Genomic DNA, 24,509 nt, shown 5'->3' with positions numbered 1-24,509 from the left:
TATTTTGTGTTTAGAATTAATTAATTGGGAAAAAAGAAAGAGAAGTCGGAAGGATGAGATCATTTGGGCGATGCTATTGTTGGCCTTTATTCCTTCCTGTTTCCCCTCGTGAAGTAGAAACCAGGTTTCTGATTTGAGAATCCTAAAGAACTACTTTGATTTTATTTATTTATTTATTTATTTAACGTTACTGGAAAATGATTTTTATTTTTTTTATTTTTTTTATACATGTATGTATGTAATTGATACACTTTAAATATTATTTTATTAATCTTTTGATGAAAATATTCAAATTTATAATTGATATTCATTGAATATTGAATAATTATTTTCATATGGTAAATCTTTATGTAAAATTATGGAATGTTCACTGCTCCACGAGGCCTAACACACAACAAACAAATTGATGCTCTTAATTAAATTATGCAGTCTTGTAGACCCGTAAATTAATTAATGCAAGAAACATCAGTCTAAAGTTTAAAAAAAAAAAAAGAATTTGTGGGAACCTACCAAAGTAAATATTCTTATGAATACACATGCACAGAGTCATATATATATATATATATATATATACACACACACACATACATACATACATACATACAATTTATTTAGAGTTAACATAAAAGTAACATTACAATTGTAATGGATTTAACCAGTACAATACAAGGAAGTTTGAGGAACATGTACCAACCCTCCTCACTATAATTAAAGATTAATAGTAAACTATGATTTAATGAGTTCAATTTATTTTCTTTCCGGGTCAACCAGCCAATACCAGCAGCATCAATATTTTCCATTTCCTCACTGAAAACAGTTCAAGTGCAGAGTCGCAATGGGAACAGCTGCATCTCATATTGACTTCCTTCTTCCTCCTCTCTATCTCTCTCTCTCTCTCTCTCTCTGTATATGTATACATATATTCAAAACGTTTGAGAAGTGTTAAACATATTAATATAAATTCTTATATTTAGATTATATCCTTTAACAAGATATATTAATTATGTGCACCCACATTCTTAAGTTTGCTGATATTATGAATGTTAGGTACCAGCAATTTTCTCCATAAAAATTTAAATTAATTAAATATATGAATTTTCTTTATGAAAAAAAAAAGGTAAATGAAATAATGAATTTAAAGACAAGAAAATATAACAAAAAAAAGGAATACTGCCGACACCATATATTTTCAATCTTTAAAGATTAATATATAACCTAAATATATATATTTTTATTAATTTAAAATTTTGAAATAAATTAATTGTATTTATATCATATAGTATGATACTAATATTACGAGATTCTGGATTAAATTTTAGCAACTTTAAGTTATATACTAACATTTAGTATTATTGCCTGAATTATGTAAGTTGTAATAATTAGTAATAGTTTGTGTCTGTAAAATAGTCATGTTTAGAATAAAACCAAGTGTGATAAATTATTTTTTGACGTGACATGAAAAAAATAAGTTACAAGGGAAATGATGTAATAAATCTTCTTACATACATATATATATAGATATATAAAACTATAGGTAATATTTAATTTAAAAAGGGTCATCAAATCTTATTATCTATTCAATGAAAAGATCATTATAATACGGTAATCACATTATAATCCAATTTAATTGGTCATTAATTAATTTTTTGTTTTTTCTTTTTTCAAGAGAGAGAGAGAGAGAGAGAGAGAAATCAAGAGTCATTACTTTGTATGTATATTAGCACTAGGTTGAAAGGCTTTATAGTGTCGGCTACAAATACTAAAATCTAATATATGTATATGTATATATATATATATGTTCCTTGTTGAAACCTTCATCACATGTTGAAAAACATTGTATTTTACCACTGCAATATCTTTCAACGCATTTAAATAAACTTTATTAAAAAACTAAGGAGAAAACAATAAAAAAAAGAGGCAAGTTGGGTCTTAGTTAGATCAAAACGCGCCGTTTTATACAGGGGATTGTATCAAAACGTGAGTCCACTTAGTTCATATACATTCAACTTATAGAGCGCGTGAGAGATATAGGTCTGGAAAAGTCAAACGGTCAACACTCCAAATATAAAACTCACAAAACAAGTTTTAAAACAACCTTTTAGAATTAGTATAATATTTCACTTTTATGAGGCGTTCAAATCAGACTTACCACCTTTAATTTATTTTTATTTTTTTTCTTGTACACTGCTATGGCCTCCCCCCCCCCTATATATATAATCTTCCATTCCTTATCTTAAAACCCATCATCTCATAATAAACCCTCTCTGCTAACTCCTCCGAAATCCAAGCTCTATCTAAGCTAATTAATCTCTCCGTTTATCAATTTTTTCTGTCTCTGCAACAAATTAAATACTCGGAAATGGAAGTGTACGACAGGGGTTTTAGCTCTGCAAGCCAACAGAGCTTCATTAATCAAGATGATATGGACGTGAGGAAAGGTCCGTGGACGGTTGAAGAAGACGCCTTGCTCATGGAGTACGTTTCCGTACACGGCGAAGGTCGCTGGAACTCTGTCGCTCAATCTTCAGGTAATCCTCTATTTCCTTTATCCCCTTTATAAAATATTCCTTGGGTGCGTGTATATATATGATATGTATGTATATATTGATTGAGTTGTGTATGCAGGGCTTAAAAGAACAGGAAAAAGTTGCAGACTAAGATGGTTAAATTACTTGCGCCCAGATGTTAGACGTGGGAACATTACTCTCCAAGAACAGTTGTTGATTCTGGAACTCCATTCACGCTGGGGCAACAGGTAATATTAATTCCTAAAACAGATCGTGTGTGTGTGTGTGTGTGTGTATATATATGTACATATAGAAACAGTAATTATAAACATGAGTAGTACTGAAGGTGTGTGTAATGGCAATTTAAAATTTAGGTGGTCGAAGATAGCGCAACACTTGCCTGGAAGAACAGATAATGAGATAAAAAACTACTGGAGAACCCGAGTTCAGAAGCAGGCAAAGCAGCTCCAGTGTGATGTCAACAGCAAAAAATTCAAGGATACCATGCAATTCGTATGGATGCCTCGATTGATGGAGCAGATCCGAGCCGAATCCGGTTCATCTTCTTCCTCTCCAGCTCAAGCCGTCACTACAGATACCACCGTCAGCAATACTAGTACATACCCAAGTGAAGCAAACAGCGGAAGTACTGAATCCGGGTCGGAACTGATAGACGCGTTCGTGGCGGAGGGAGTTGATTCGAGCGGGTGGTGGACGGAGGAGTTGGGTGATGGGTTTCTGAATTTCGAACAAGGCAATTGGAGCGATGTGAATATCTGGGAGCTGATATGAGTTCTGTTACGTGACGCATAATGAGATTGAAATTTAACAATTTGCCGTGTAATTCCATTATAATTATTTTTTAGAAATATAATTTATTATTACTAACTAAATATACAAAATTTATGGTGTATGCATTATGCACGCAACATACAAATTCTAATTCTCTCTCAAAGGAAATCACATCTGCAATCATATTCATGCATAATATCTTAGTAAATCCGGAGATATTTAATGTTTAATTTTAGTAATTAACTTCATACATGTAATTTCTGTAAGGAAAAAGTGAAGAGGCAAGAAGTGGGTTTCTATGATTGAAAGAAAAAGCAAATATCATGTGCATGTGAAGATTCATATTTTAAACGTTTATATATATATATATATATATATATATAAATTCTGGTGCTATAAACCCAAGTACGTACGTTAATCATTAAAAAAACTTTTATTTAAAATTTCAGATTACAATCTTAAATTCCAGTCATCAATGTTCCGTCGGAATACTTCCCAATCACAATTCACCAAAAAAAAAGAAAAAGAAAAATACCCATATTCATCTTCTTCTTCATTTTAATTTTTTATTACTAATTTTAAATGATATACATATATACAGTATATATATATATATATATAGATGTTATAATTAAGGAGATTCAACGAGCTTGCTAGACTGAAGCACTAACTGCCGCAACCCTTGAAACTGCTCTTCATCCTCTTAATTAAGTTCTTTCCTTCTTGTTATAAATAAAGAGAAAATTTCCTCAAAATAATCACTCATTTTGACACATTAGTCAACTAATGGGAACAGTTTAATTAGACCAGTTCAACTTAATTAATATCCTTAATCCACGATTTTTCACATTAACCTTAATTTCTCCAATCATTTTTATTTTTAACGAAATTACTCATAACCTATGTGAATGCTGTACGTAAAATTATAAATCAAAATAATTTTTTTACTAAGAAAATAAAAAATTAATAATAAACCAGTGTGAAAATACCCTCGACCAGTAATAATAAATGTATAATTAAGAATTTAGTTGTGTAAATAAATTATAGGGAGAATTAATAAAAGGAGTCCAAGTGTTTCTGAAGTAGAAGAAGAAGACGAAGACGACGACTTATGACGTGTTAATGCAGTCACTGCTTACGTTTGCATGACATCATCCATTTCTCACTCATCTCCCCGCATGTGAAACGAGTTTTGTTTTTCCCCGAAATGATTTCAAGTTGGTGATTTATGAATGAGTAAACTTTTATATATTTAAAGGTAAAATCATACTTCTTTATATACAACATCCATAGCTTTTCTTTTTTTGGTCGAATGTTTTGATCACATAAATATGTTTGAATCAATTAAATAATTATATGATGGTGGTTTTTATTCATTTTTCAGTTCAACCCAAATCCAAATAAGATTTGCCATGTCTCATGTTTATATAAGAAATATGCTGGTTATATTACAAAATTTAAAGATAATACACAAATAAAATAAAATAAAATAAAATAAAATTGAATACAAATATTTCATTCTTTAAAAAAAAAAAAAAAAAGATTCAAGTCTTCTATGATTTTTCAAAAATTTTAAGTATTTTTTTTTCCTGTATAAATTATAAGTTTTGTTTTTTTTTTAATTATTTTTATAATGTTATATTATAATTAATTATTATATTTAAGCTAATTTACAAAATATCAAATATATTTCGGCTAAAAAAAAAAAAAAACTCTTTTATATTTTGAAGTGCTCAAACATAAAAAATTTAACGCAATATGGCTCGAGTTATATATTATTCTCTCCTCAAATTTTGTATTGTGAATCTATTACGTTTTTAGACAAAAAAATTTACCATAACTAAATTTTTTTAATTTGAAATAGTTATAAGAAACTAAAAGTCTAACATAAAAAAAAAAAAAATTATTAAAAATAAAATTTCATTAAGTAGGACATGATTATTTTCTTTGAATAACATCACTGCAGTAAATAAGGCCCAACTTGAACACTAAGAATCATTAAAGGCCTTACTAGAACTAATAGCCCATTATAAAGTTTTAAACTCCTAATATGGGTCCACAGACATCACAATTTCAAAAATTATATATTCCGCTACCTAAATTTTATAAAAACTGATAAGAATAAATAACATATTTGACAACTATAATAATTTATTTTTATAATTATTTAATAATTATGACCTATTATTTATAATAAAAACTGAATTAATTCACCAAAAAAAAAGTGTTACTTATTATTTACTCTCTACTCGGCATGCATGATTCTTATAATTCTTAACTCAATAGTTCCTACATCTCTTTTTTTTTATTATTATTAAATAAATAAATATATATAATTCTCAAAATCTTAGTTAACTCTAATATGATGTAAAATGATAAATTTAGAATACAGTGATAAAAAATAGTTTAAGATATAGAGTAAAATGTAATTGTTTATATTATATCTTGTAGGTAAGAATAGAATATATAAGAGTTGAATATTCAAACTATTATAGTCGGTGCACAAAATGATGTCCATGGTTGAAAAACTTGTTAAATTGTCTAAATTATATGTTGTTCAAGCTAAATTTCAGTCACACAATTGAAGAAATTAATTAGCAAGCTGGTACCCAATTGATTTTTGTATAGTAGCACCAACACCACAGCAAAATTAGGAATTGGGTATAAACACGTATACATATATACATACATATGTGTGTGTGTGTTCGTGGGCATGGGCTGTTGCCCCCACCCTAAATGGGATGTACAGTAGGAAGAGTTGATTACTAGCTAAACTACTCCCCTGCTTGTGGCCACCACACCACTAACTTATATGTACGTATATATCGTATCTATATTTCCATTCTATTGTAGACCAGCAAAATCGAATGGAAATGAATGTATATGGAATACAGCTATATCCACATTCTCGTTATCCTCTTCATCATCATTGAAAAAAGAAGCTTTCTGTAATTTATTGAATATATTATAAAAATTTTAGGACCCATAATGCCCTTAGGAGGAATATATACAAACTATATATTGGTGTAAATATTTGTGAGGTGAGAATACTAAAATTGTAATTTGGAGTCCGGTTGAGATTAATCTCGAGCTGAATGGAGTAATTTGAATTTTGAAATATCTTAATCGAAAAATTCATAATGTTGCTTATAAATTAAATATTTTATATTTTTTTATTCTCTAATTTTGTCTTAGTTTCTCTGTTATCACTCATATACTAAATACAATATGCTTTTAGATCTTACTAATATTTAGAATAAAACTAAGTTGATCAGGTTTAAATTTTATTTAAAGATAGCCTTATACAGAAATTCGTTTTGTTAATTGTTAATCAATAAGACGAGGGTGATAAAATTTCAAATTTAAATATTTTCAATCATTCGACTAATATGAATATTTAAATATAATAAATTAATATTTAAATATAATCTACTAAATAATATTGTAAAAATATTTATTTATTAAAATTTTATTAATATTATATATATATATATATATATATATAGTAAGTAGGATGGACTGAGATAACTGAATATATCATTTAATCAAATATCGACTCCATGATTTATAATTTTTTAGTGCAATCACCTTATAACCTTTTAATTAATTATGAATTTTAATTTCTTCCACTTCTAGCGGCTAAGTAACTTACACGTGTCCATAAAATATCTAATGATTTGCACGTAAAGGTTATGGTTGTAAATATACTTAACCAAACTATATGCTATAAATTTACATGATAGGATGAAATTTAATATAATTATAAATAACGTGTAGGACGATGGGCGTGGCATTTATATACAAATATATATATATATATATGTAGTTCTGGGTGGTCTCAGAGGCGCGCATATTGATGAAAATGGCCTTGAAGTCCCATATCCTGTTTGTTCTTTTGTTATTTGTTTTTGCCAACTCAATCGTTTGTTCTTCATTAGATTTGCAGAGCACAGAAAGAGAATACGACGGGTGGATCTCATGGAACCTAAAAAATCACAGAAAGAAAGTGGACTTATATTCCTCAATGTCCGTCGACGAAACGATACAAAGTGGCCGGAATGTTGATCGGAAACTGAGAAAGGCAGAGATGTACAGAGTAAATATTACAGTTAGTCAAGACGGCGATGGAGATTTCAGCACCATAAACGAAGCAATCGCCACCATCCCCACTTATAACAGTCGGAGAGTTGTGGTGATGATTAAACCAGGTGTTTACCGAGAAAAAATACATATACCCAGAACAATGTGGTTTGTTACGTTCGTGGGGGACGAAGCCAATCCACCGACGATAACTGGAAACGACACCGCATCGGTTACTGGTAAAGATGGAATCCGGTTGAACACATTCCAGAGCGCCACTGTCGCTGTCGATGCAAACTATTTTATAGCCATCAACATCAAGTTTCAGGTAATAATTATAACCATTAATAGGCAAAGTAATGTACTTTACATTAGTCTCAATCACCTGACCACCTTCTTAAAACGTGGGTTTAACAGAATACGGCGGTTCATAACGTCGGATCGAGGGGAGAACAAGCAGTGGCACTTCGTATATCAGGGACAAAAGCTGCATTTTATAATTGCAGTTTTTTAGGAGCACAAGACACACTTTATGACCACAAGGGCCTTCACTATTTCCACAATTGCTTCATCCAAGGCTCTGTTGATTTCATTTTTGGCTACGGAAGGTCCTTCTATGAGGTCAGTTTCCCGGCTCTTAATCTCCCTCTATGAGGTCAATAAATGTATGTATATACAACATATGTAATATATCTATATATATATATATGTATATACAGAACTGCGAACTGAACTCGATAGGGAAGAAAGTGGCGTGGTTGACAGCCCAGAAGAGATCAAATTCTTCACTGGCAAGTGGGTTTTCGTTCAAAAATTGTAAGGTGACAGGAAGTGGTCTGGTTTACTTGGGAAGAGCCTGGGGCGATTACTCAAGAGTTGTTTTCTCGTATACTTTCATGGATGCCGTTGTTCTTCCCCAAGGATGGAGTGATTGGGGTGATCAGAAGCGTGACACGTGAGTTATATATTTCTTTTTAAATTAACTATTTCTTTCCTAATAATTATCAAAAAACATGTATATATATATATATATATATATGATTAATATACACAAATATTGCAGTAGAGTATTCTATGGAGAATACAAATGCAGCGGACCTGGAGCCAATTTCACAAGAAGAGTCCGATGGGAACGAATTTTGACAGACGAGGAAGCTAAGCCTTTTATAGACACTTACTACGTGGATGCTGATACTTGGCTCGTTCCCCCACCTTATTAAACTACTACTTATACAATCTTTACGTGCTAAAAATTTCTACATATGAATCCTCCTCCACTTAAACTTATTATAATTATTATGGGAAAATAAAACAGTTGGTTTAAATTAGTTATTTTACACTTTTGTAGTTTTTACAAATATTTGATAATTATTCTTATTTATAAATTACTTTGTTACTTATCAATTTCGATTAAGTTAATATTTAAATAAATCAATTAATATTAACTCAGATTCGTTCATAGTCTGCATCGACTTTTTCGAGGACTATGAACGGTTTCAACTAAGCTATGGCCAAAACCATTGTTGAAAGCATTTCTAATTAACGACGGCCTCTGCAACGGCTTAATACCATCTTTCTTTTGTCTTACAAACAGATTAAGCAGACAATTTCTAAAAAAACACAATGATTTCAACTTTCTTTCTTTTTCGATTTGCTCCCCCCCCCCCCCACCAAAACCAAATGAATTTTGCAAATTCTGGCTTTGTTCTTCATTCGGCTCTGAATTTTATAGGCGAAGGAGAATCAATCAAATCTTATCACCGTGTCCTGATTCTCGAAGCAAAATCCTCACTCTTTTCTACACACAATCTCCTCCTCACTCTTTCTTTTTCTTTCCCTGCCGCCATTAGCCTGCTTCTATTTTCTCTTTCATTTTTTTTTAACCTCGACCAAACAGAATCCCGAGGATTTCTTGTTTCTGATTTAGTGAAATGACGTCGTTGTACTGGACTAATGAAACGACATCACTTTAAGCTTTTAATAAAACATGCTAACATGACGTCGTTTCGGCTTCGGCAAGGGCTGCGTTGCTAGGCTTACTTAGATGGGCTTCGGCTGGAAGTTTCTCCGTCTTTTCCTTTTCCTCGTTCTTTATTTTATTTTCCTCTTTTTTCTTTTTCTTTTTCCCTCTTATTTTTCATTTTTTCAAATTTTGATTTTTTAATCTTTTTAAATTGATTTTCTCTCTCTTATAAATCACATAATAATAATAACTTATTTTTCAAAACTTATTCAAAAATAGTTTAAAATTAATTAAGACAAAAGTAAAATAATATTATTAAAAGTACGTATCTGTCGAAATCTAAACCAAATCAGAATAAAATTTTTTCACTCGAATCTAATAAAATATTGAAGAGGATCAAAATTTGTTTAAAGAATATAATTTTTAAATATATTATTTATATATTAATATTTTAATTTTAAATATTAAAAATATATATATTATCTAGATGTGTAATATTTTAATATTTTATTTATATATTTTACTATAATATACATATATATTACTTATACATATATTATTTTAATTTTTAATATTTAAAAATATTCATTTCAATTTGAACTAGACTTGAATTAAAATTTATTAAGTCGAAAACTGAACCGAATATTATTTAATCTGACCTAATTCAGACTGAATAATATTTACCTTCAAAATATTACAAGGTTTTATTTAAATAAAAAATAAAAATAAATTTATTTAAACAAAATATTATAAGAATTGAGCTGATTGAATGACTCAGGTTATAAATAGGGACTCCATTCAAGGATTGGATCCATGGGTTGGTTTTACCATCCTACGGTAGAGCAAGCAAACTTCCATCATTCACAAACCTCACCAATCGCTAACTCTTGTGATAAATGCACAAGGTATATAACATGTGTATTATTTGGCCTTTTTCTCTCTCTTTTCCTCCTTTATATCTAAATACTAAGTAGCATCCTTAAATCCTAGCTTTATAAGGGCGTAATCACACTTTCATCATGCTCATTGGGATCTCCCTTTTGGAATATAACCCTATCATGTATAGAAGAGGGTCTAGACGAGATAAAGCCCTTTAAATTAACCCCTTGCTTGCCCTTTCTGCTTTGGAACACCGTTTGATTGATGATAATGCCACCACCTTGCAACTAAGAGATCGGTATAGCCATTCTGTGAAGAGAGAGGGCAACTCTACCACAGAGTCTCTCGCCCAAGAGTGGAGTTTTGAATAGCTTATTGGGAATCAAGGCCTTAGCCTTAGTCTACAATCATTCTTCAGTCTCTCCTATTTCCTATTCTTATTCTAGCTGGGATATTCGATATCATTTATGCCCTTTCACCTAAGCCTTCCTTTTTCACTAAGATTAAGGAAGGCTTTAGACTTCTCCATCTTCCTCTTCGACTATGGCAAGTATCATTACTCTGTATCTCGTTGGGTAGTGCCCCGTTGCTGGGGTACTGCCTAGTTAAACTCCTTCTCTCTCTCTATATGTGATCCTTCCTCAACTTGTATCTCCCCTCCACTTATTCGTATGATTGATTATTCCCATCCACTAACCTCTTCTTAGAGAGAGCTATGAGCTTTACTTTAAATGAGCTTAATTGCTCTCTTTCTCACTAATATAAATAAAAAACCAAACTAAAAATAGGCGTAACTTGTGTTCTAGTCCCTTCCAACCACTTTAACAAAAATGCAGCATTTCTTGCTACGAGCAGTTAGAATTCTTGACTTCCTTCTCCCTGACTTGGGATTTCAAAACTAATACTATACTAAACGGTTGGCTGTCATATTATCATTGACGTTTGGGGTATAGGGTACAGTTGACTATTTCTTTTATTTATGCCTTAAATCAAAGTCTACGAAAGGGTTATAAAGATTCTTAGTTGTAGGACCAGAAAAAGGATTATTACCATTTACAAGAGTCGACGAAAGAGGCTAATTACGATACCATAGACTTAGGAAGACAAGAGCTTGTTCATTAACGAATTCATTAACCGAATAAGTGAGTTCCTAAAAAGCATAGCAGATTAGGGCTCAAAGACTTCCTCTATCCTATTATGCAGTTGTTGTTTATTGATAGCAGGCAGATGAGTGGCTGCCTAGGCTGATAAGGGAGGAGTGAAAGTCAAATAAATAAAAGAAATCGAAGATTATGCTGCGAATGAGTGAGCCAAGGCTATCTTAATAAAAGAAATGACATGATTTAATATATGGGACGTTGAGATTGAGGGCACAGAAAGGCAATGAAAATTGTTGAAGAGAAACTCAAAGAAAGTTAGTGTAACATCCCAGGCTTGGGAATAATTAATTTTGAAATAAGAAAGATTGATATTTTTTATACATGTTAATGATAATAAAAATAAAAATAATAATCAAAAAAATAATGATGATGATGATGATGATAATAATAATAATAATAATAATAATAATAATAATAATAACAGTAAAAAAATTATTTATTAAAAAAGTGCAAAATAATGAAGAAAAAATTCATTTTGGACCTCTTTGAAACAAATTTTGAAAATCAGGGTCAAATTGTAAAATAAAAGGGGATTCGCATAAAAGGAACTTAGAAAATTGGGGTCACTTCGTATGTAATACCTAGACCCAGAATTTAGCCCAAGATCAATGTTAGTAATTTAAAAATAAATAAAAATTTATTTATAAATTAATTTAATTTAATTTTGTTGAATTTATTGAAAAAAATAGGTTAGGGATGTAATCGAAAATAATTTTAGAAAAAATGGATAAAACTTTGGGTTTGTGGGGTGTTTTTGAAAGAAAAATTAGAAATAGGGGGTAAAAGTGTAAAAAAAAATTCAGCTACGTAGGACCGCCCAGTCAGTAGCCCCGACGAATCATAGCATATTGCGTGGCAAGGCACGCTGACGTAGGTGTCACGCGAGAGGCCATACGAGCGATTTGCGTGCCCTGCGATCGGATGACCCAGGATCGATCCCGCGCGCGTGGATCGTTCGGATTCGTTTCTCCCTTAGGCGCAATTGGACGACCTAGATCAAATTGCGATGGATGATTCATATTTGTTTCCTCTTTAGGTGTGATCAAACAGACAAGATCGATTGTGATTGACGGCTTAGATCAACGCGGGAGAGGTATAAATACTTTGCATCACATGGAAACCCAAACCCTAGCTGCCAGTTCTTGCTAGAGAAGAAGAACCAGACGTTGACCGCCGATCACCGTCGACTGTCGCCACACTGGAGCCACTTTCGACCGCAAAAAAAGGTAAAAATTTCACCTACCTGCTCGAAATTTGATCCCGAGTACCATTGTGATCAAATAAGAGCAAGAGGGATAGCGAGTGAGGCAAAAATCACGGGCAAAGCTCGGCGGAGCCGCCGCAGCCAAAATCCTAAAATTCCTCGATAAGCCCCTTCCTGATTCCTGTTTCACGTGATTTTTCGATCATTGTATTCACCATCCTTTGCTGTGCAGGTTAGCTAAAGAAAGAACCTCAACCGCGAAGGAGGACCAGTGGAGCCGCTGCACTTGGAGGTTTCCCTTGTTGATAGGTTCGGTTTTTTTGTAATTTTTCAGTCAACCGAGGCCTCTAACATGTTTTTTTTGTAAGGATACGACCAAAATCGACCAGGCCGAGGTGAACTGCCACCGTGGGTAGCGGAGTCAACGCTAGAGCACGGTGGCAGCGCCATGCTAGAACCCCAAAAATTGGTCGAAAAGAGTTTTGGGTACCGATTTTAGATTTTTGGAGTATTTTTAAGTATGTGACGAATGTTTTGGATTCTACAAAAAAATTCAGGAAACTCGGTACTCGTTAGGAGGCGTAGTAGACAATACGACATCTCAAAACACCGATCCGGGTAAGGATCCCTCACCCTATTTTCTATTACAGTAAATTGAGACTTAGCGATGTATAATTTCATATTTTTATGAAAAATAAAAAAATCTTAAATATAATTATAAGTTACTAGTGGAGTCGGGACTGCTTAGTTCACAACTATCTTGATTTCTCATTTATTTTCCTATACCGTTCTACTTGCTTGATTGATCTATCATATGATTAAAATTATTATTTTTAAATTATTTTTCTTATTTATTTATTATCTGAACGTGATCTTTATCTGATTCATTAATTTGAAATAAATGCCCCAATTACATTTGTTAATTATTGAGGTATGAAATTATATTGTTTGCTTAAATGTTGTTTTATTGATCTGTAAATATACAATGAGATATTTGTATTGCGTGGTTGGTTATTTTATTGATAGAAATCTGTATGTGAAAGACTTATTGGGTACCCAAGAAAGGGCGGACGAGTCCTGTACATAGAGAACCCTACTATGAACGTTACCTCAGTCGCACAGGGTTGGAAAATCCCTTACCAGAAAGGTTTGAAAGATATGGTTCACTCTCATATCAGACGGGGTATCGAGGTGATAGAATGTTTGGCACCCATTACTGGACGGGGTATGGGGACGACCAATTAATTGTTTAAATTGGATATGGGGTTCACGGGTAGGGGAGACACCCCTATGGACCCCCAAGGGTACCAATAAGCAGGTAAGAAAAGAAAGTTATCGTCTCTTATTCTCTTATATGTAAAAATAAAAAGTGTATGAATATGAGTCTTCATAGGTTGTCTTTGAAAAATTCGTTATGGTAAGTATTAAACAAACGTCTCAAAGTTTAAATGTATTTAAATAAAGTAAGGGTTCTATTAGTTATTTTTCTGATTTTTATCAATCTTCAGTTTTTTGTATATGTGATTAGTATGATATTCTTACTGAGTTAGTGTAGCTCACCCTTTCATTAACTATTTCAGATTAAGAGGATCAAGATCCATATCCAGATCAACAAAAGAGTTATGAGTAGTTCACTACCCAGACTCCCTTCAAGTGCTAGTGAAGGTTGTCATAGGATACTTAGTTATTTACTTTTTATTTTTTCTTAATTTTCGTTTGTCTTTTAGAAGGGACATTCTTGTACATCTATTGGGCATTCTAAATTATTGTGTAAAGAATATAAACTCTAACACTATTAATTATTTCTACATTTAATTTATAAATTTATTTCTATTTTAGTTCCGAATTTTTACATCATAAATTAAAGCAAATGGGCAACGTAGGACGACCACATCAGCAGCACGGTGAATTAAGACACGTCGCGTGACAGGCATGTCAGCAGGCATCTCCACGTGGAAAGCTATGCTGATGATCCACGTGTCTAAGGGATCGAACAGCTCAAATTTGTTCCCATTTGCACGAACGGCTAGATCTCGATCCCGCTCGAATTCGAACGAGTAGTCCCGACTGTCCACATGATGGATCCAACGATTGCACAATCGATGGTTCAGATTTGTAGGGCTGATCGATCAGACGGTCTGAAACGTATAAGGGAGGAGAATCCGGGATGCCCTAAATAAACTTGATTGGACGATTCTTGTTGATCCACGCGGACCCAAATGAACGATTCAAATTGAAGAGAAAGAGGTATTTAAACCTCTTATTCAGCCGACCTCATAAATCCTAGTCGCTAGGTCGACTGGAGAAGAAGAAAAAGGGGACACCGAAGGGAGCTTAGTCTTCAGAGGAACAACAGCATCATCTTGTTAGAAACTGAAAACAATGTCGGTAAGCACGATTTTCTCTAATTCTTCCTATTTTTTCGTTCTAGACCATTTAAACTATCCTTGATGTAGAATAACCCAAGAAAAATTGTAACCCGAGAGAGAGTAGACGGTAGAGCTCGGTTGTGCCGCCGTGCCAGAAACCAAACTGACACTAGTAAGGTTAAATTTTTCCTCATTTCTCCGTAAAACACTCTCCTTCCATGTTTTAAGCTAATCTCCATCATAGTCCTACCAGATTTGACTTGGCTAAGAGAAAGGAGCGACAAAGAAGGAGAACCAGACGGTGGAGCTTAGTTGCGCTGCCATGATGAAATCCCAAACTGACACCAGTGAATTTTCTCTGCTCTTTTTCACTGCCTTTTACGTGTTTCCACACCATTTTGATGCGCGTTTCTTAATTCTACTAGAAAACTCAAAGAAATTCAAGAGTCGGGAGCCGCTGCGAACCATAGCTGAGAGGCATAGTGTTCTGGTCTCTGATCCAGTGTAAGAATCCCTTAACATTTTTTTTTGTTATGATTAAATTAAATTTTAATTGATAATAAACGGTGATTCTAAATAATTTTTTGATTTCTTGATAATTCAATACAGGTGATCGATAGAGCCAGTAATTCAATTGTCTATGTTTGCCACTAGTTTTACTTTGTTATATTTATTCGTTATTTTTATCTCTATTTTTATTTTTATTTTATTTTTGTCTTTCTTTACTTATTTACTTATTTTGTAGTCGTTTATTTCTTTTCTATTGGTTTAATCTATTTTCATTCTTATTTTGCTATGTGCATCTAGAACTAATGTATTAATCACGCTGTTGAATTATTGTATTTTGTTTCATTCCATTTCGCTTCGTGTTATTTTGTTATAGTTTATTTCATTCCCCTTCATTATCGTATTCTATCTTGTTTAATTTCACATTAATTTATTCGTTCAATTTTGTTATTCATATTATTGCAACATAGGAGTTCTTATCCTATTATGCGATTTTACTTTACTTCTATTTACAATTTTATTCCTTAACGAATTTCGAAACATGAATTTCATATTCTTATATTATTTGAAGTACAGATCTTACGTGGCTTAATAATAATGAAAAATATACATGCGTAAATCGATAAAAAAAGATTTACCGAGTCTTATGAAAAAGAGTGTACGGACTTGGTACATAGTGTGAATCCTACTGTGAACGTATCCTTAATTGTACAGGGCTAAAAAGTTTCATACCAGACGAGGTTGAGAGTTAGTTAAATTCATTTATGTCGGACAGGGTATTGAGATGGTATTTAATTTGTGGCACTCATTACCGGACGGGGTATGGGGACGACTGATGATTTGCAAAAGAAGTGCTTTATATCCATGCGTAGCGGAGATCTCTATAGACCACTAGCGATACAGGTAAGAAGAATAAAATAATATGACAAGAACAGGTATGGTAGGTAACCTGATTTTGAGTAATTAGTAAAGAACCCAATATTATATATCATTAGAATGTATGCTTATTATGTTTAAATCATCATTCTGATTTATTTTAGTATGTATGTTTGAAGGACTACTAGTTGGATAAGAAAATAATAATGTTTTTAGTAAAATGGATAAGGGATGTATTAGCATTCAGATTTCATTAAAAGCATGCTTCATTAGTCGTTTTATATTTTTTTTTTACAATCCTTTGATTTTTATGTCAGTGGTAAAGTGTTGATAGTCTTACTGAGCTACTGTAATTCACTCATTTCTTATTAATCATTTTGGATCAAGACGATCAAGACCCGGATCTCGAACAATGAGAAAATAGTTAAGAGATTATCTCTTTTTGCTCTGTTAGATTCGAATTAAGCTTAATTATTACTTTGTAGTAGTTTTTTCGTTTTAAGTTCAAAATATTCCAGTAGCCCTTATTTGGGTATTCTAAGTAAACATGTAAGAAATGTAATTTTTAAATTTTTAATTCTTCTACACAATAATAATTTCAGTATTACTATATTACTATAAAAAGGCTAAATGCTCGAAATCCTTAATAGGAGTTTGGGCTTTTACAGTTAGTCCCTATATTAGCCCTCCCTAAAGGCAGAAGCAAAGATAACTAGAGCAGAATAAATCCATACCATTCATTAAATTAGAGATCGTGCTATTTGACTTATTAATGCAAAATGGCCACTAAACTTGTTTGACGAATTTATCGCGTATTCAGTTCAGTATACAAAACATTAAATGCATCCGACTATGGGTGTCTATATCTCCTCATATACTCCATTGTCTGAAGCCTATCCCCTAGTCCTTATTGGTATAAGAGAAGTCTTTTATTTTTTGGACTAGTTCGATGGTCTTGGTAAGTCTCATTGTTCATTGATCTCCCCAACGCGAGGTGGGCCTGTCGGGCATGACGTGTTTGTGCCTCTCCTCGTGAATCAATAATAGATAGCAGCTAATCTGATTGATCCGGTATTGGTGGAGGTGAGGACGAAGAAAGAATAGGCGAATTTAGAAAGAGTTTATTATATAGCACATCAAAGTCCAAGTTTCAATTAGACTGAGTATGAGGCAAAGCCTCAGAGTGGTTCATCCGAGCTGGTTGAACCAGTTTGCCCGAAAGAAGCACCAATAGCATAATTCAATCGCTATCATGGTTGGAGCATAGATAACAAAGGTATGGGTAGAGGTCAAATGCACACATATACCAAATAGGTGAAACTCTCAATCATATATGATGATCTACCTCTCTATCCACAACCGACCCATCTCCTTTTAGTCGGGTAAGCTAATCGATCGAATTCATTCATGGTTACCAGTGTCACTTCGAACATGGGCAAATGCTTCTCCCTCTAATCCATCATTCCCATTCACCAAATCATTCGTATAATTAGCATTCGATCGACTGGAAACGGACTAGGCATTGGTTATTCCTTCCGCTCGCAGGTTATCGGTCTTAGTTGTATGATTAGATAACCTATTTTGGCATAACTATTTCTCTCCCTTGGGATACTCGCCCGACGAACTCGACATTTCACGGTATTCAAATATAAGTAAACTACTATCCTCTCCGGATTGCCTTGAAAAACCTGTAGCAAAAGCTTTTAAAAAGCTCTAAGTCTTTCAAATTACCTTGAATGAGCAGAGCACCATAATATACATATATATTATTTATATATTTATTATTTTAATTTTTAATATTTAAAAATATTCATTTTAATTTGAACTAGACTTGAATTAAAATTTTTTTAGATCGAAGACTGAACCGAATATTATTTAATCTGACCTAGTTCAGATTGGATAATAGTTACCTCCAAAATATTATAAAGTTTTATTTAAGCAAAAAATAAAAATAAAAATATATAAATTAAATGAAATAATACAGAAAAGAATTAGATGTATGTATATTTCTTTCCTATAGAGTTTGAAAATCATAACAACTAAATATGAATGTGAGAAGAAGAGTTGAAGGCATGTTGATGATAATAACATATAGGACAGAATAATTGTTCTCCAATGATTTTTTTTTTTTTTTTTTTTTTTTTTTTTTTTTTGTGATGTTTTCAATCCTTAGTTGATTGTCACCCAAATAAATAGAAATATAATTTTATAATTTTTTTTTTTTTTTTATAAATTAATAATTAAAATAAATCTATAACTAAATTACAGTTAAAAAAGTAAATCATAATTTACGTCTTCCAAAGAGGGCATAGACGAGACTGGCAACAAGTAATACAGTTTTGAAGAAAATTGTATGTGAATATGTTGAATTAATTGTGATTTGCAAAGTATTTTTTGGCAACTAATCTCCAGAATCACATAAAATCAACTTATAACTAAAAAATTTAAAATAAAATCCTCATGCTTAATTCTTTTTAATTTTTATCTCCACGTTCATTGTAAGAAAATGTTGTATAAAACGTGTTTGATTGATTGGGGCTCACTTCAGATTTCCATCCTCACTAGCGACTATCCCCCCACCGACCTACCTTCTCTTTCTCTCTCTCTCTCTCTCCATTTCTTCTTTATTATTCCTTTGAATAACAAAATGTCAGAATTCCAGACAAGAAATGAAGGCAACGGAACATTCTCCATCACTGATGAGTCTCAGCCTTTGCAGGTCTGTACATATTTACTGCTAATTCGTCTGTTTATCCTTTTGCATGTCTCCTCTCTCTTTTCCTTTTTTTCCATCCATTTTCGATTTTCTTCCCTGTCATTAGGCTTCCATCTCTCTCTTGTTTTTGTTTTCTTTCTTTTGGGTCTGGAAAATAATGAAGCATTTATAGAATGTCGTCGATCAACAATCCACACTATTAACTGCTGCTTCTCTTTAATTTCATCCTGTCTTAACGTTAAAACAAATCTACTCCAATCTATACTTTCATATTTTAAATTAAAATGTTAATAATATGTTTACTAGGCAGCCAACCCTCATTTCATTATGTAAATAAAAGTGGTATAAAAGTAAAATTCATAATGCGATTTTGAAAATTAAGTTAAGAAACTAAAATGGATGTAACTTAACAATTTATTAAGTTTTTCATTTTCATTTTCTTATTTTAAAAGTATGTTTACAATCAAAATCTGTATTTTTTTTAATGGTTTTAAATATAAAATTCATAATTTTAAATACAAAAACTCTAACTTTGACTTTCAATAAAAATTTCAAAATTTATTTTTCACCAAATACACAATTTCTTCTGCTTTTTTAAAGAGAACAAATAAAAACTAAATAAATTTTGACGAAAACGAAAATTTTAAAAACTCAATATCACAAACACCCAAAAAGCTTATAGGTTTTTCTACAAAACAAAGTTATTTAACTTCATAATTATCATGGGCAATGATGGATGCTGTATTTTTTTATAAATTAAGTAGATCGCCAGAATCCAAGTCATAAATGCTACTCCATTGCAAATTTTTGTTGTTTACTTTGGTAAAGTCAGCTGATCCCTCACCACCTTTTGACTGTACATAAAGTTGGTTTTTTTTTTTTTTTTTTTTTTTTTTTTTATCACAACACAATCCTTTAATCCTTCTAAAACTCTACTTACCTGACATACATAAAACCGGTTATATAATATGTCTCTTTAATATTATATGGACATTTACTTACGGTATACATATATATGTATATGTACGTGGGGTTGCATTGATTTTGGTTGGCGTCACTGATGATTTCAAGAGAAGAAGAAAGAGAGACCCAGATACATGCACGAGAGATGGGTCCATTGATTGGCATGGCAATCCGGCCATAAAAAGGAGAACTGGTGGATGGAGATGTGCACTCTTGATTCTTGGTATTCACCGTCACTCATCTTCTTCCTCTGATAATTGCTATGTTTTCATTATCTCTTGTATGACAAGTAATATTACTTTTGACTTTATATATGTTATCGTATCTTATTATTATTATTATTATTGTTTGCGTTATTACGATAACTTGTTCTGTAAAGTTGAAATACCAACATATCATATTAGTTAAATTTTATCTTATTTACATTTGAAAGAATATAGGGAACCTGATTGATACCTTATTAAATTTGTAATGTTTGCATGTGTTTACATTCTCTTGATGTTGTTTAATATTATATATAACTATTTTTTCTAAAAAAAGCATGTGCATTCTGAAAAAAGAAAAAGAAGTAGCACATTTTTCTGGTATCAATACATAAGTAATTTATACGTATAAATAGTTGTCATGGTTAACTCCCTGCCTTCTCATTTGGGAGGTTCATCTCCTGCACTCTCTCCATGCAAACAAATGAGGTCCTCCTGTTGTGATAACAAGTCATCTCCTGCACTATTTATTGTGATAACAAGTCAACCACTGTCATTATAAAGGATTTGGTTTTCTGCACATGAAGATTAGATATCCCTTTGTGAGAGGAGACAAGAAAGAGGAAGAAATTATTTCCACGACACTGCAAATTAGAGGAGCAGCTAGCTGATATATTCACCAAAACTTTGCTAAAGTCTAGGTTCGAAGCTTTGAGGAAAAAGTTTGGCGTTTCCAGCAAAGATGCCAAGAAATTAGTTTTTTCTAATATTGTTTAGTTACAATGGTTAATTGCTTGTGATAATTAACGAGTCTTTTATGGTGTCTTTTATGTTTTCTTCATTTTTTTAGATCACAAGTAAAGTATCTTTGCTTTTCTAGTTTATTTTCTACTATTATGCAAAGGAATAACAAGTCTACTATATGCATTGTACGAAAGTTGATTCATAAAAAGATCAAAACAAATTTTGCACAATTTTCTCGCCTCTTTGTATAGTCCAGAACAACATTATGTAGTTCATTGGATAAGAATAACTTAGAGGGTCCTGGGGGATCTCTTATTTACTTCTTATGCGCGGCTTTAAGCACTTTCCTTCAATCTCTGCATTTAAAAACATAAAAAAAAAAAAAAGGAGTACTTACTAGGTTTTTAAAGATAAGTTTGAGTTTAGAAAAGTAAAAAAATAAGCATCACATTTTAACTTCTTACGTCATTATTATTTTTTATCTACCTATTTCCTTAACTGTGTCTCTTAATCTTCACTTACAATTAGCAATATGTACAATAATATAAATTATAAAATATTTTTAACAAATTCAATTTTAATTTTTTTTACAAAAAATAATTGCTTATATTTTGCAGCAAATACTTTATCCAGACACATAATTGTTTGCTTTTATAAATAAAAATTTGTCTATATTTAAGTTATTTAAAGTATTCAAATGCTTTAGGTACATTTTTTTCAGCAATCAAATACTTCATTAGTAATTGTTGTTGCAATATTGACGTAGATGAGTTAAAGGTTTGGTAATTTGAGGCAGTGAATCAAGGACTAGTAACTCTAGCATTTGCTGGTGTGGAGGTGAATATGGTTCTCTTCTCAAAATTAGTACTGAGGCAGACCAATGCTGAGGCTGCAAGCACTTTTGGCGCATGGATGGGAACCGTGTATCTTTTCTCTTTAGGCGGTGCTTTTCTAAGTGATTCCTACTTGGGGAGATATCTAACTTGTGTCATATTTCAGGTTGTCTACATAATTGTAAGTATAATGCTTCTCTTATTATCCTCACTTCTATCTATCTGCCTTTTTCCTTTTCTGGTATCTGAACCAACTCTACATGTATGTTCTACTTGTGGGAGGAATATCCTAAATCTGAACTAACCGTGCCAAACTTCCTTCTTTTTATTAATCACAGCCTAAAACATGAAACTTTATCAGCCAATACCTTAAAATAAAGTTTATGCAAGAGTTATTACTAATAAAATCACATCTCGAATGAGGTATTTAGCTGCATTTGGCCATTTACTTCCTACAACCTTTAACATCAAGTTAGATAGGCCTTTTGGTATTTGGAACTTTTTTTTTCTTGAAATAAAAGAAAAAATTGGTGCACTAAATGAATCATTTTTTGGAGGATGTCAGGTACCTCTCTTTCTGGAATTTTTATGCACATTCTTGGTTGTGTTTTTGCAGGGGTTGGTAACTCTATCCTTCTCAACACAGTTCCTTTTGATTAAACCGCATGGTTGTGGGATAACAGAGAAATTATGTGATCATCGTGGACAATCTGAGTTTGCAATATTTTATGTGTCTGTTTACCTGATTGCACTAGGAAATGGAGCCCCTGAACCTGCGCTGGCTACATTTGGAGCAGACCAGTTCGATGAGGAGGACGCCAAAGAAAAGCAATCAAAGAGTTCATTCTACAGCTACTTCTATGTGGCTTTGAACCTGGGTTCCTTAGTTTCAGAGACAGTGGTCGTTTACATAAATCACGTTGGGAACTGGGTATTGGGATTTTGGTTATGTGCTGGTTCAGCCGTGGTTGCATTTGTGTTGCTTTTGTGTGGGACGTTGAGGTATAGACACTTCAAGACTTCTTCTGGTAATCCCTTTTCTAGATTCTGCCAGGTGATAGTGGCTTCTTTCAGAAAAATGCATCTTGAATTACCCTCAAACACAGAAGGGCTTTATGAAGATCATGAAATAGAAGATGAAAACTGTGGCATGAGAAAAATTGTGCACACCAATGACTTCAAGTATGTTGTATTTGTTCATAGTCTGGCTAAATTCTTTGGATGAAACACGAAATCAAGATGATTTTACAACTGATTGATGAATTTTGATGCAAAAAACAGGTTTCTTGATCGAGCAGCCATTATCACCTTTGCAGAAAACAGTGAGGAAATAAAAGATAGATGGTGGCTTTGCAGCATCACACAGGTTGAAGAAGTGAAATGCATACTTCGCTTACTGCCAATATGGATGTGCACCCTCCTGACCTCTGGAATATTCATTCAGATGTTGTCCCTCTTTGTGGAGCAAGGAGCAGCCATGGACACAACAGTCTCAAGCTTTCAAGTCCCTCCAGCAAGCTTGACAGCCTTTGACATTGTTAGCACCTCAGCTTTCATTTTGTTGTATGATAAACTCATCCTTCCGTTGTATGTCAAGGTAATGAAAAGAGAGCCAAGAACTCAATCTGAGCTAGAAAGAATTGGAATAGGCCTGATCATTGCAATACTGGCCATGATTTGTGCCGGCTTTGTTGAGCAATACAGGCTAAAACATGCTGGTATTAAAGGTGAAGAGGCAAGCTCGTTAAATATATTGTGGCAGATACCTCAATACATTCTTCTGGGAGTGTCGGAAGCATTTGTTTATGTTGCACAAATGGAATTTTTTGCATCACAGTCACCAGACAGATTGAAGAGCTTGGGAATTGGTTTGTCAATGTCGTCATTTGCAATAGGCACTTACTTGTGCAGCCTGATTTTGACCATAGTAACGGCAGTCACTTCTAGGGAAGGAAAACTGGGCTGGGTTCCTCCCAATTTAAACGAAGGACATCTAGACAGATTTTTCTTTCTATCAGCAGCACTCACCATGTTTGACTTGGGTCTTTTTATTGTGTGCGCTAAACGGTACAAGAGCATATCATTCGACAATGGAAACAAGAATGACGAAGTTGAACTGAGCTGATCAAGCTTGATGGCTCTCATGACTCCTGCTTACTTTCCGTGAATTTAATAGTCAAATATGATTAGTGAAAGAGAGAACAGAATGGAAAGATAAATAATGCTTACAAAAACATGAAAGCCCTTTCGTATCAACTCATATTTTGATGCATTCATTAAATCTTTCTACGTATGTGTGACTATGTAAACTGGTATCTGCTAGTTTATGAGATAGCCGGAATCTAGTAGTTTACTGACGGATCTCTCAGTACGCGCATGGTCAGAAAGACTTAGGCAAGTCAACTATGTAGAGAAAATGAGAACATGCAGCGTGCATATATCCTGTGAGGATTTTTCTAAATCCTTTGGAATGTTAAGATTTTAAAGTGAACATATTTCTCCGATAACATATATTTATGTTTATATATTAGATATTTTAGATTATTCAGTGAACTAGTACTCATATTAAGCAAATTTATTATTTTCATTTAATTAGTTTATTTTAGTTAAGTTATTTTTCTATTTTGTTGAATTACTATATAAACATAAGAATTCTTAACTTAATTATATTTTTATGCATATAAATATCCTCCCATAACTAATTATTGAAAAA

At 32.5% G+C, this 24,509-nt stretch overlaps 3 protein-coding genes across 5 annotated transcripts; all 3 read left to right on the top strand.

Annotated features, from left to right (window-relative positions):
• Positions 1-2,214: 2,214 nt before the first annotated feature.
• LOC110808385 (transcription factor MYB78-like) lies at positions 2,215-3,420 on the top strand. Its single transcript, XM_022033873.2, has 3 exons — positions 2,215-2,528; positions 2,626-2,755; positions 2,882-3,420. Exons 1-3 carry the CDS (start codon positions 2,360-2,362, stop codon positions 3,297-3,299), a joined length of 717 nt encoding a protein of 238 aa, XP_021889565.1. The 5' UTR covers positions 2,215-2,359; the 3' UTR covers positions 3,300-3,420.
• A 3,657-nt stretch (positions 3,421-7,077) lies between these two features.
• LOC110808384 (putative pectinesterase 53) lies at positions 7,078-8,716 on the top strand. Its single transcript, XM_022033872.2, has 4 exons — positions 7,078-7,707; positions 7,797-8,000; positions 8,099-8,334; positions 8,443-8,716. The coding sequence occupies exons 1-4, from the start codon at positions 7,156-7,158 to the stop codon at positions 8,597-8,599; spliced, it is 1,149 nt and encodes a 382-aa protein (XP_021889564.1). The 5' UTR covers positions 7,078-7,155; the 3' UTR covers positions 8,600-8,716.
• Positions 8,717-18,822: 10,106 nt separating this feature from the next.
• LOC110808381 (protein NRT1/ PTR FAMILY 7.3-like) lies at positions 18,823-24,303 on the top strand. Of its 3 annotated transcripts, none has more exons than XM_088220346.1 (5): positions 18,823-19,056; positions 20,130-20,239; positions 21,760-21,977; positions 22,413-22,978; positions 23,078-24,303. In XM_088220346.1, the coding sequence occupies exons 1-5, from the start codon at positions 19,007-19,009 to the stop codon at positions 23,919-23,921; spliced, it is 1,788 nt and encodes a 595-aa protein (XP_088076472.1). In that variant the 5' UTR covers positions 18,823-19,006; the 3' UTR covers positions 23,922-24,303. The 3 variants fall into 3 exon arrangements, with proteins under 3 accessions (XP_088076472.1, XP_088076473.1, XP_021889559.2); XM_088220347.1 differs by having other exon boundaries at positions 18,824-19,056; positions 20,125-20,239; positions 21,730-21,977; XM_022033867.2 differs by having other exon boundaries at positions 18,826-19,056; positions 20,125-20,239.
• Positions 24,304-24,509: the final 206 nt, after the last annotated feature.

Source organism: Carica papaya, chromosome 5 (genome assembly GCF_054855325.1).
Source record: "Carica papaya isolate Zhongbai chromosome 5, ASM5485532v1, whole genome shotgun sequence".
NCBI lineage: Eukaryota > Viridiplantae > Streptophyta > Magnoliopsida > Brassicales > Caricaceae > Carica > Carica papaya.
This window is presented reverse-complemented; position numbering and strand designations above follow the sequence as displayed.

Bases quoted from the DNA above. Each gene is read 5' to 3' on its own strand.
- LOC110808381 (XM_022033867.2), top strand. From the start codon at position 18,844: ATGTTGTATAAAACGTGTTTGATTGATTGGGGCTCACTTCAGATTTCC. The intron at 19,057-20,124 runs GTCTGTACATAT...GATGATTTCAAG, and splicing joins ATGAGTCTCAGCCTTTGCAG to AGAAGAAGAAAGAGAGACCC. The intron at 20,240-21,759 runs GTATTCACCGTC...AATTTGAGGCAG, and splicing joins ATGTGCACTCTTGATTCTTG to TGAATCAAGGACTAGTAACT.
- LOC110808384 (XM_022033872.2), top strand. From the start codon at position 7,156: ATGAAAATGGCCTTGAAGTCCCATATCCTGTTTGTTCTTTTGTTATTT. The intron at 8,001-8,098 runs GTCAGTTTCCCG...ATGTATATACAG, and splicing joins ACGGAAGGTCCTTCTATGAG to AACTGCGAACTGAACTCGAT. The intron at 8,335-8,442 runs GTGAGTTATATA...CAAATATTGCAG, and splicing joins GGTGATCAGAAGCGTGACAC to TAGAGTATTCTATGGAGAAT.
- LOC110808385 (XM_022033873.2), top strand. From the start codon at position 2,360: ATGGAAGTGTACGACAGGGGTTTTAGCTCTGCAAGCCAACAGAGCTTC. The intron at 2,529-2,625 runs GTAATCCTCTAT...TTGTGTATGCAG, and splicing joins CTCTGTCGCTCAATCTTCAG to GGCTTAAAAGAACAGGAAAA. The intron at 2,756-2,881 runs GTAATATTAATT...TTTAAAATTTAG, and splicing joins CATTCACGCTGGGGCAACAG to GTGGTCGAAGATAGCGCAAC.